Source organism: Galendromus occidentalis, unplaced genomic scaffold, assembly GCF_000255335.2.
Source record: "Galendromus occidentalis unplaced genomic scaffold, Mocc_1.1 scf7180000077157, whole genome shotgun sequence".
NCBI lineage: Eukaryota > Metazoa > Arthropoda > Arachnida > Mesostigmata > Phytoseiidae > Galendromus > Galendromus occidentalis.
In genome coordinates, this window is record NW_003805145.1 from 70,943 (window position 1) to 82,623 (window position 11,681).

Below are 11,681 nucleotides of genomic sequence, written 5' to 3' on the forward strand. Positions count from 1 at the left end.
ACCTCACTGCAAACAGCAGCGAGACCGGGACTGTCCGATAGAGCTTTTCAGAACGGTTTCGTCTCCTCCGAAGGATGCCGTCCCGGGCACGCGTCCGGTGAGGACGTGACTCCTTGCCCTGCCAATCTTGGGTCCGTCGCTACGAGCTACCTCTGGGGCTTCGTCGACTCAGGATGCGTACGGAAGAAGGACGAGCTTTTCTTGGAGATAATTTTCGATATTTTCCATCATTCGACAGGTCCCACATTCGATGGTGGGAAACTCGATGAATTAAAACAGATTGAGCTCTACATTCTTATCATACATCAAATATACAGTAATCAACAAGAAGAATGTCGTTGTAAGGAAGGATCAGTCGCTACGTTCCGTGAACGAAGCCATCCAGTATCCGCATCGCTTTCTGGACGTTCTCATCGTCCTCTTCTATATCACTGTCCTCGGGCTCTTCTTCGACATTGAACACCGTTTCATCCACGACACCCGTCGTATCCCAAACGAAGAGAGTTCCGTCGTATGATCCCGTGAAGAGACGGCCCCGAGTCACCTTTGGAACGATCAGTAACATTTAGGGAACGCGAATTCAAAAAGCATTTTAGGGATCGACGCGATTGCGGAGTCATAGTATCCGTAGTTCGTGGAGCTTTGGAAATGTCGAAAATTCGCTCACCTCTAGACATGTAATGCTGTTTTCGTGGCCATGGAATGACCGCTTATGGCTTCCCGACTTGGCTTCATACATCCGTGCCGAAGTGTCGCTCGACCCAGCGAAGACTGCGAAAGCCAAATGTTAATGAAATAAGACCAATGACAGATCGATGGCGAGACTCTCAATCTCCGGAGCTGGCGCAGCGCCTGCTTCATATCGGGACGACCTAGATTCCGAAGCCCCTGAAGTGAGACCTGACGATTTCTAGCGAAAATACATAAGACCATATACACTCACGCATTCTGTCGTAATACCGCAAACACTCCACTGTTTTGGCGGCTCCGCGGTAAACTCTGGTCGACTCCCCGAACTCCATGACCCAAGATCGCGCGGTTCCATCCGCACTCCCCGAGTACAGCATTTTCGCGTGTGTCTGGAAGCGATCGCCGACTCAATAAAACTTTCGCTCGGTCACCGATTGGCCTCGGAGAATGAACCCCTCGGTGATTAGGAGGTAGCTTTCGGGCTGAGAATCGATGTAGTCAACGGAGTGCGACCAAATGACTGGCTCTCTCGGAACTCACGATCAGACAGACCACGGGTCCTTGATGTCCGACGAGGACTCGCTTGCATTCCCCCGTTCGAAGGACCCATTGCCTTATGGATCCGTCTCCACCGCCCGTGAATAGGTACTCGGCCTCGGGGTCCACCGCCAAATCGTTCACGGCCTGCGTGTGTCCTTTGAATGTCTGGAAAACGATCCGGGGCTTCCATTACGACGAATAAATCAAGGCGGAGCATTCGAGTCGATTGCTCTCCGAAAGTATCGGGAGCTAGCGTCGCAAGAGGAACAGGTGCAACAAAAATGTAGCGTATCGTTCAGGAGCTCCCGCGATGTTTCAGTCTCTCAGAACGTCGGAGAGTCCAACACAGCATTCATCGTTGATTCATCAAGAATGTAAATTATAAAGCTACTCAGAATAAACATGATAGTGTCACGCGGAATCCTCCGTGGTACTGCTATGTAATTCTGAGCCGTAGCACTGACTTCCGCGTAGCCTCTGAGTCACGCTGTTGAAGCCTCTGAACCGAAACCTCTGACCTCGCAGCTCCAATTAAGCCTACGTGAACCCCATTCAAGCAAGCTCTCGGTTCTGTTGCATTTGATAGCGAAAGGGATGTTCCTGCGTAAACGATAGGCTTTGACAGCAATGAAGAGGCTTTCATTGAGGTGTGAGATATAATCCCGGGAGCTCAGCCTTCCGCAGCGCTTCGCAGGAGAAGAAAGCGGTTAGGATATCGTCGGTTCGATCACTGAGAATTTCCGCGCGAGACTCACTTTCAAGCATTTGCCCGTGTACAGATCCCAGCTCCGTGCCGACCAATCGAAGCTCCCGGAAATGATGATATCGCCTTTTGGTCCCGTACTCCCCTCGAGGCCATCTTCATTCTCATCAGATTGAGCGTCCCCCACGAACGGAATGAACAGAATCGGGAAGACACCCTTGTGGTGACCCTTAAGAGGAAAGGATTAGTTTGAGAAGCTCGACTTTTCGTGGCTGCGATTCAAACTTTCGGTGGATCGGCGCTCATTCCCAGCAGGATTTCCAGGTTCATCATACGATACCTTAAAAACTTGTATGCAGTCTTTATGCTTGTTCTTCTTCCGCTGATTGTATATTTCTTCAAAGGATTTCTGCGATACTCCATCGAAGGTCGCTTGGGTTCCGAGATCCGAGACAATCGAATCGCGGGGCCTGATGAGATTTAGAAGACCGATTTTAGGAATGAGAAATCTCCGCATTCTCTTATCATTGAGATCTACGAATGGGAGAGCAGGAACCTCACTGACTTTATCAGAATCTTGTCGTCCCTAGCGGAGATGATGCTGAATTTCCTGGCCAATAAGGCAGCTTCTATGAGATCAAGATCCTGCTCCTCGGTAATTCCAGGCGCAGCTTCTGCCAATTCCTCGTCCGGTATGTCTTCTAGAATGTTTTGAGGTGCCAACATTTCTGCATGAAAATGCCATGCTCTGATCGTCTTGTCCATTGATGAGGAGATGATGAAGTTTCCATTGCAAACGATTCTGGAAAAAAACTACAAGCATAGTATCGCCGAGCTGGCTCCTCCTCAAAAAACGTCTTGAGATTTCTGCGGAGAGCCTCAATGACTCTTGCGACCGACCGTTCGATACCCTCACAAAAGAGCACGGGTTAGTAATCAGAGCGCTCTGTTCGATAATAATCTGCTTCGAACGCTGCCTCGTTCAGTGAATCAGGTCCCTCTCATTCGAGTCTCGTCGCTAGCATCGATCGAGCGCGGCAGACCACGGCCAAGACCACAGGGGGGTAATAATTCCGAGTTTCTTCGATCCATCGAGAATCCTCGGAGAACGCGACGGTAGGCCTGAACCTTCCACTGACCTGTTTACACGTGCTGTGTGACCGTGGAACGTGAAGATGCACGATGCGTCGGCGATATTCCATTTTTTCATGGTGCCATCGGCGGATGCCGTTATTATGTAGCTGCCATGAATTGTACAATAAGTGATATAACTCGAATGTCCAATGAGCGTTCCTGGAACGAAACAAGCGGTTCCTTTCAGGTTCTCCAGGTTCGCCATGGAGATTCTCCAGTCCGGGATCCCCGTCAAAGCTGCGCTTACCCAGCATTTCGACGGGCTCGCTCTGCGTTGACCACATCTTGACCGTTCCGTCCTCACTGCCTGTCACTAGAAGACTCTCATCGTCGCTCAGAGCGGAGCAATTGATGGGTCCTTTGTGTTCTCGGAAAGATTGTAGTATCCAGCCCCTTGAAGCCGAGGATGCGGAGTTCTGCGAGGCTCCACAGCCCATACTCCTTGGTGCCGTAGAGGTGCCGGATGCCGGTGCGCGCCGCATTCGAGCCCACCGCGCCAACACCTCGCTGGCTCAATGGCCGAGTTCCAGCCGGCCGCTGCTATCAGTGAACAACCTACGAGCGATGCCCATCAGGGCCCGATCCGACGTGGGCTCGTTTGATTTTGAACGGGCCATGAGGTGACAGAAACTCTGGACGTTGCGGGAGCGAGATCACATCGGGCCAAGTTGTATGAATACCTCGTTTGCTGGTTCGGGGTGAAGCCCGTTGAGGGAGGAAGCAGCGATGTTATATCGAACGTTCTCTCTGGAGGAACGAGTGTCAAAATGTCTACGTTCCGAGTGACCCCCCTCGTTGCTAATGGTCGGATGAGCCGCCTTTGTGCGTAGGACAACTTTGGCGGATGCGCCAAGCCCTCCCTGAAATTCGGAAAAAGAGTGAATCTCCCACCACGACAGGCTTATCCCTTCCATATGGGAAATCCCGATGAGGATTCGAGCGCGGAGGGAATGGAGAGGAGTGCCGGCTAACTGTCTCGGGGAAGCATTCCGGGAAAACGAATAGAAAAAAAATGAAAAGATTCGAAAGTTCCCACTTTTAAGTATCTATCAGGGATACTATGTACTATGTACGCCGGCTTCTGACTGGCTCGCGACTCATAAATTGACAATCTGCTTTCAAAACGCCTACCGCCAAGGGTTCGTAACGTCGGGCTGCATCCGACCTGAATAATCGAAACGGATTGACACATGGAAATATTCGATCCTGCTCAGTCTCGAACATTGTTCCCTCTCCACCCTAATGGGATCCTCAGGAGGGGAGACCTCCTTCTGAATGAAGAGCCCAGGCCCAGACCTTATGAATCATGTTTCAATGAACGATGACAATTTCCTCGACGGCAAGGTCGATCGATCAGATTGCGTGGTCACATACCGTGAAAGCGATCCGTGACCGGGGTTCAATCGGGCACTCCGCGATGCCCCGTTGGTACGAAATTCTGAACAGTGTTCAACAGCAGAGTCCGGTACACTTGTTCTGCGAGAGCACGAGGGAGAAACATTGTCTTCGGTGGGCTGATCCGAACTCTCAAAAGATGAATCATTCATGAACCTTGTTTCGCGGATCGAAACCTTCCCTAGTCGAGCATCGGATGAACGTCATCGAGCACGAAAGTCAATTGAGGCCCTTGAAGGACCGATGTTACGAGTGACGGTTTCAGTTCAAAATTATCATTGTGGGTCCTCACTCTAGGGGAGGGTCTAATGTTGCAAGGGACAGGCGAGGATGAGGCAAGCCGGCCAGCCTAAGGTTCTAGATTGCTGTCGCCCGAATGATGACTCAACGTCTTCAGAACGATAATTTCTCCGAACCAGGACTGCTCTGCTCCTGTTCGTCTCATGTCTCATGCTTGGAGGTCCCTCCAATCACTGGCGTCCGCCACGAGATTTCCTCACTTCGCGGATCCAATAATTTTGCGACGATCATTCGTGTCAGACAGCCGGCACTCGAATGTTCCCCATTTCCTGTCGCTCTGTCTTAATCAAGCCCCAATTCGGGAGACTCTGCTTTAAATCGTGATTCCGAATGGCAAGAGCGTCGATATGTGTTCGCCATGCCGGTCCTGGGAGATATATGCATCCGTCAGTTCAAGGGGGTCAGACGTAATTCGACGAAAGCTAGAGATACTGATTGTACCGGAGTTCTCTCCAACGGCTCTCGACTACCTACAATAACTCTAGCGACGATGCGTGCGCGCTGCACGCGTTGGCTGTTGGACGAAATTGAGTCCAGAATCGAGCGAAGAACTCCTTTGATCGACAAATCGTCGCAACCGAAAATAACTCCGAGCATGATCAGTACGAAGTCCGATAGTCTGATTGCTCCGCCATCGGCATTCGGCCACACCGGCAGCGCATCGAAGTTTCCCGGGAGGTGCATCCCATTGAGAAGAGGGGTTTTGACTCACCTTCGGAACCGGTGGCCCCACAGAGATCGGTGCGCCCAAACCTAGCGTTCAAGAGTACGTATCCAGTGCTTTGCGGGTCCGGAAATGTACGGAACAGAGCGAGCGGCAGACTACTGTGGAACGAATACCCACGAAAAACACGCTTCGATATACCTCTGAGCTCTGAGATCCCCAACCGTATGCTCTCAATCCAAGGAACTATCCGGTGGCACTGAATCTCATCGAGCGGTATTCATGGAACTTGACACTACACATGACTTGCTCTCAAATATCAATATTTTTGTTGAGAGTTGGCGGGCAACTGGTTGGCTCCTCGGACTGCCATGACCCCGTAGCAGATACCGCCCGTTAATCGGAGAGGGTGTGGCGAACCCCTGCCTCCGACTTTGCTATGCCGTGAAATGAGTAGACCGATGCGATTCTTCGTGTGATTAATTCGCGAGTCGTGTCAATTCTTGACGAATGAAGCATCGAGCACTGCGCGTCGCGCTTTGTCATCCATCGGAATTGCTCAGTGAGGCTTGCAAGTTCTACCCATGCATACCTACGAAATTGATCGACTCTCTGTCCGATAGAAAGCGGTGAATTCATTCTCGGTAGAGCCAAGAGGATAACGCCCCAGCTCAGTCGTTGCACCCGGATTTGGAGTATCGACGAGCTCCACGATACAAACGAAAAATCCCAATCTACGGAACCCATTATGGTCCATTTCGGCCGAAATGAGAGTGTCACAATCTCTGAAACCAGCTTCCGGGTCCGAGTGTTGTCCATCGGTGTGTAAAATAGAGCGTTGGGTCCCTCTCGCTGCCGGTGACGCAGCCGCTATGACCACCGCCATCCTCCTCCGTAATCAGACCATGACACACTCTCCATGAAATCCTTCCCAGCCTTATTATGAAGTGGCAGTGAGTCTCGACGCGGGGCAAGCCGCCAGGAGCTTCCGTTGTAGCCTTTGAACGAAGTCAATGAGAAAGGATGCATGAGTTCCGACTATATCTGTCCACGGTTATCGCGGAGGAAATCCAGTCACCTGTTATACGCATTCGAGGATTCCGTGGATGTCGAGGACCTCAGGAGTTCATGCAGCGAATAGCGTCAGCCATTCTGAGTCATCTCGGCAATTTCTAGAGAGAGTGTACTTTATCTTCTCCATTCGGCCAGCCAGCCAGCCAGCCAGCCCGTCCGTTCCTAGCGTCCAGGCAACACATGGGGGAGACTCCGTCCGTGAATAGACCTAGGCAGTTCTTGATTGGCTATGGGTATCGTCACCAATTTATTCTTTAGAATCGGATCTCTATTCGATGAAGCTATCTCCCGCCTTGAAGGCACCTATCAGATGATGAGGTACTCCTACATTGGTGTCTATGTGAAAGACGTTTTCTTTCAGCACGGGACCGAAGGGAGAAAGAAGGTCTTCCACGGTCCCGCACAGGAAAAAGCGACGTTTCGTTTCCCATTTAGACTCCCGAAGTCGGGTGCACATGTCTTAACAGAGGGGGGATTCAGAAGTCACCACCTGTGTGATTGCTCACATCGAGGCTTCTCATATGTTCTTTCATTTGAATGTACTTCCTCACATCAACCCTGAACTCCGGAGCTCTGTGAACCGGCACGAGTTCCGCTCGGTCTTGCCGCCGGCTAGGGTAATCCCAGACCTGCGAACGGAAATTTGAGGTCGATAACTCTCCGGATCAATATAGAGCCTACTTTCCGGAGATGTGGGGGATGATGGGAAAGCGCTGGTGTCTGCTCACGCGTAATCTTGGTGGACCCGAGACATGTCGCTCGATGTTGAAATATTTTGGTTCCACTTCGATATCTCGAAGACGGTTCTGGAAGCCCATTTTTCGCTTCATTTCCCTGGCACCTTGCATCGTAATATTGTGATACTCGCTAGATTTCTTCCTGATCCGTCGGCTGAGTGCCTGAGGGGATTGGAGTCATCATGAAATGCCTTGGAAAAACAATTTCCCTCTCCTTCTCACATAGCTCGGATACTCTGATGATGAGACTCACTTTGAAGTCGACGGCTACATACGACGCCCTGAAGAGGATCTCGAGGATTTCGTAAACGACCAGGAATCCGAAAGATAAGTAGACTCCGACGATTCCGCCCATATTGGAAATCAGTCCGGCAGGCTGCGATATCGGCGCTTGCTATCATGGAGAGCTCAGGTCTGTCTTATCCGGCTTGATATGTGAGGGAATTTTCAACTCACGTTATACTGAGGCACTTGTCTGATTGTCTCGATGATGAGACTTTGGAAATATACAATCATTTTGACTCTGGTTTCTTTGAAGGCAGATCTCGGCGCTGGTCTCACCGGGGCCGGTGTGTTGAAAATCGACGTGTCTCCCCTCATTGTCGCGAGCTGAATTGAGGGCGTGGTGAAGACCTGAAGAGACGCGTCCCGTCATTCGTGAAGTTCTATATATATATATATATATATGGGAACATGTTGCGCTGGTGAATATGAGATCCGTTACCTGGTCTTTCGCCCAACTCGCCGTGGATGTTTTTTCTCGTATAGTTGCTCGCTTCGCACAAAAAAAACTTCATTAGGTGGAAAGTGATCATAGTGTACCGAGGCCAATCTCCCCTTCGCCATTTACCCACACGCAAGCCTGGGGACAGAGGCAGAGATCATCGATGTTTCCCTGTTCCTGTGAGGCACGGACGTTCTCCAAGCACATCGCGGTCTCTGGAAGGAAACTCCTCATCCACAGACAGCTCGCTGATACTCTTGGCTAACAAAGTCGGACTATAGTTTGAGCTCCACCCAGGCTGGATCGCAGCCTCAAGCCGATGTCAGGTGCGTCGGCCCTGAACAAGGATCTTCAATGAGCCGTCCTCCTGAGCCAGCGACTTCCCGCCCATAGACCGGTGCTCAGTGTCCACCGCTCGAAGGAGCATCAACAGAAACAGCGGCACTGCAGGACTGCACCGGACCATTGATATGGAGCCAGGTAGCGCCAAGAGGCTGCTTCCATGGCTTGACTGGGGGATGGCCGAGAGAGACACAGCGCCGCGCGCCGCCAGGGGCAGATCCCTACTGTCCTAGCCCGAAGATTTTGCGAGCTTTCTCTCAATCGTGGAGGTGGCGCCCGTCCCGAATAATGCTTTCCGGCAATCCGTGATCTCCATGAACCGTATAGCGGGGGGAAAGTCACTGCGAAAATTCGCGGGGAATCCCCAAGTCGAGAAAATTCGAGAGACTCTTAAAGGTCGATCTGGTCCACCTTCGATGTCCTCGTAGAGTAGCCTTGTGTTTCACATACTGAGCATCTCACCGGGCTTACCATTATACTGGATAATATCACAGATGTTCCGAGCGTTGCTGAGAGTGGGCAGAGCAACACTTTCACATCCGCATTTCGTGAAGATCGCTTCTTGCAAGCAGTATTTCAGACAGTTCTGAGGGCACAATATGTAAGGGTTGATCATGGGGGAGTATCGGAATAATTCCCGAAGGCTAAATATGGAGACGTCGAGTCGATTGGGATACTTTACCGCACGGTTGTACGAATTATCCTCCTCGGGTTTCAACGAATCTTTCGGCCATTTGAACACACAATGTGAAGGATACGGATTCTCAAGTCGCTCAATCTTCCTCTGGAAACCATAGAGCTAGCCGCTTTTCCTCGTTGTTCTAAGTCAAAAAGCATACGACTTTTTTGTCTTTGCGGATCGCCTACCACATTTACTCCGATGTAAGTTGTCCCGTCTGGGGAGATGAATATACCGTCGGTAGCTTCGTCTGCTTCAAGGTCATGCTGATGAATCATCACAATGTAGCCGGCTTCAGATGTCGTCGGCAGATATTCGTTAACTGCAGGATTTGTCATGAAAGACCAAGCGATGCCGATACCAGATATGTTAATATTTATGTGCGCGTTCACGAAAACTCTCCGTATCTTTCGGTCGATGTATGCCTGCTTCGATATATCGATATCAGCAGAGCAATCGGGGGAAACTCACTCTCCACATTAAGGATCAATTCGAGACCCTGTTCAGGCCTCCCGAGACGATAAAATACGAAGTCACCGCTCTCGCGTTTCTGTTTATTGATCGTTAAGCAGTTTCCATAAGTCGAGCTGAAAGTGTCGGTGAAAAACCTAGAGAATTCGACGGAGGTTACTCGAGACGTCCGATCCTTGTTCGGTTGTCATTTCTGATGGACGATCATCCTTTCTAGACTACCCTGGATTCAGATTGCATTTGCTTCCCTGAAGAGTGCAACTGCGAACGTTTCGCCGGATGTTATGCCCGAGAGCCTTCACGGCGTCACGATCCAAGCGTTGACTGCTGGCGAGCCAGAAGGTGAAGTCGTTCACCATGTTCGCACCGTCATCGGATATCTACAAGACTCAAATATAACTCAAAATCACGAAACCAGAAGTATCGGTCGTTCAGAGACTGGAGTATGCCCGCTCTCTTCGCTTGCGCGCACTCGACTCTTACCATGTGTCGGTAGGTTTCGTTGCACAGATAATCCTTTATGTCGTCGGGAATTGCCAAGGTGAATGTGTTCTCACCGCAGATCAGAGTTCGGCGAACCGGATTCAGATTACAGATCGTGATGGCCGGGAGCAAGAGACCGGCGGTATCCTCCAGCCGAATCGAAACCGATATCGGATAGGAGAAGTAGTCGTCAAACAGCACTCGCAGAAAATGAAGCGCAACCACGGTCATCACTATATAGACTGGATAGAGGGATGCAAGGATATCCGTCCAGTCATCGAATTTAAGTACTTTAGTGTTAGAGAGCGCATGGGGCGATCGATTCAATTCCAAAAATCGGATAACTCGTGAAAACTCACAGAAGGCCCACGTATACACTCTTACTCTTGAACGACCTCGGAGCATTGAGCTCAGACCAGGAACTTGAGACTCGGCCATCATCACTCGCAGGTTGCTGCAACAGCTTTCCACAAGAATGGGTTCCACGCTGGAATGAATCAGCGTCTGGCTAATCGTCGATTTTCAAGCCCATTCCTGCGGGGAAAATGTATTCGGCTCGATCTTCTGAATTGACGCTCCCGGTTTAGTAACTCACAGAGGAGAATCCTCTCCCACACGCTCGATTTTTTTGCGTTCCTTCTTCTTGAATAAGCGCTTTGGCCCCCGCAGAGCGAACCAATTGGCTAAACTCATTTTGAGTTTCCCAATCATGTCGATTCACAGGGGCTGATACTACGGAATAAATCAAGCACTGGCTGTTATTCACAATCACGAGAACAAATTCGAGGACGACCCTCCCGAACTCATAGCTGAGCTGCCGTGGAATGAAGAGCACGAGGAACAGTCTCTACTGAGAGTGCGGTAGAGCACACAACGGAAATTAAAATTCTGACCTTGACATACATGAAGATCGAAGAATGCCCAGAGTAAACCTCAGCGCTCAGCTTGCTAGTTTGGTCCAGTGCACGAATTTGCCTCCATTTACGGTCACGTGAGTATGGCATGTCGTTCTCATCGGTGTGCAGACATCATCATGCAGCGATCGTGTATCGTCTGGAGGGCTCGAAAGGAGGACTCGCCGAGCCAGCAATGTTTGAAACGATACCGGATGAAAGGGTCGAAGGCAGCCTCTATCGGGGACTCTGAATCTTGGGGGGGCGGAGTTTCGGGAGCAGTTAGGCATTCCCGAAAATCCAACGCGGCGACACTTTGCCTATTTGCGTCCTTCGGTCATTCATCCCTTCATTCAGATGCGGAGTGGTATCGAAAGTCAGCCACACTGCACGTATGGTTCCCAATTTACCTCATGATTGGCATCCATTCGTGAAAATCGCTCTCAAGAGTGCAGTTTGATTTGATTTATTACATAGCGATGAGTTGGGTGGATACCCGCAAGCCCGGTTAGGCTGCACTTTGACTAGATAGTACATGAGTACGCAGTTTACGTTTGAATTCACGGTAGTGGGTAACGCCTCGAAGATCAGCAGGGAGGTTATTCCAAACATCCGAGAGTTGGTACAGAGGTGTGGCCCTAGAGGACGACTGAACAACCCGTGGTACGCGCAGACGATGGTTTCTCAACGATCTCAGGGAGGTGACAAACTCTGAAATGCATGACTTAGGGAGAAGAGCAGGAGAGTAGATCGACAGAAACGCCAGGCAAGCGATGCGGTAGGTACAGAGTTGGCGAACATTGAAGAAGGAGAGCGAGCGGAGAAGAGGAGAGACCGACGAGCGGGGCGGAA

At 50.6% G+C, this 11,681-nt stretch overlaps 2 protein-coding genes across 2 annotated transcripts; both read right to left on the minus strand.

Annotated features, from left to right (window-relative positions):
• Nucleotides 1-358: 358 nt before the first annotated feature.
• LOC100906403 (WD repeat-containing protein 86) lies at nucleotides 359-3,504 on the minus strand. Its single transcript, XM_029110905.1, has 9 exons — nucleotides 3,311-3,504; nucleotides 3,073-3,279; nucleotides 2,499-2,735; nucleotides 2,274-2,403; nucleotides 1,986-2,162; nucleotides 1,231-1,395; nucleotides 944-1,079; nucleotides 668-771; nucleotides 359-544 (listed from the first exon to the last, which is right to left on the minus strand). The coding sequence occupies exons 1-9, from the start codon at nucleotides 3,502-3,504 to the stop codon at nucleotides 359-361; spliced, it is 1,536 nt and encodes a 511-aa protein (XP_028966738.1).
• Nucleotides 3,505-6,976: 3,472 nt separating this feature from the next.
• LOC108863959 (acid-sensing ion channel 4-A) lies at nucleotides 6,977-10,647 on the minus strand. The gene is made up of 13 exons (XM_018638724.1): nucleotides 10,532-10,647; nucleotides 10,296-10,423; nucleotides 9,937-10,178; nucleotides 9,676-9,833; nucleotides 9,454-9,590; nucleotides 9,171-9,304; nucleotides 8,986-9,087; nucleotides 8,775-8,889; nucleotides 8,088-8,176; nucleotides 7,694-7,870; nucleotides 7,491-7,631; nucleotides 7,229-7,399; nucleotides 6,977-7,129 (listed from the first exon to the last, which is right to left on the minus strand). Exons 1-13 carry the CDS (start codon nucleotides 10,645-10,647, stop codon nucleotides 6,977-6,979), a joined length of 1,863 nt encoding a protein of 620 aa, XP_018494240.1.
• Between the last annotated feature and the right edge of the window lie 1,034 nt (nucleotides 10,648-11,681).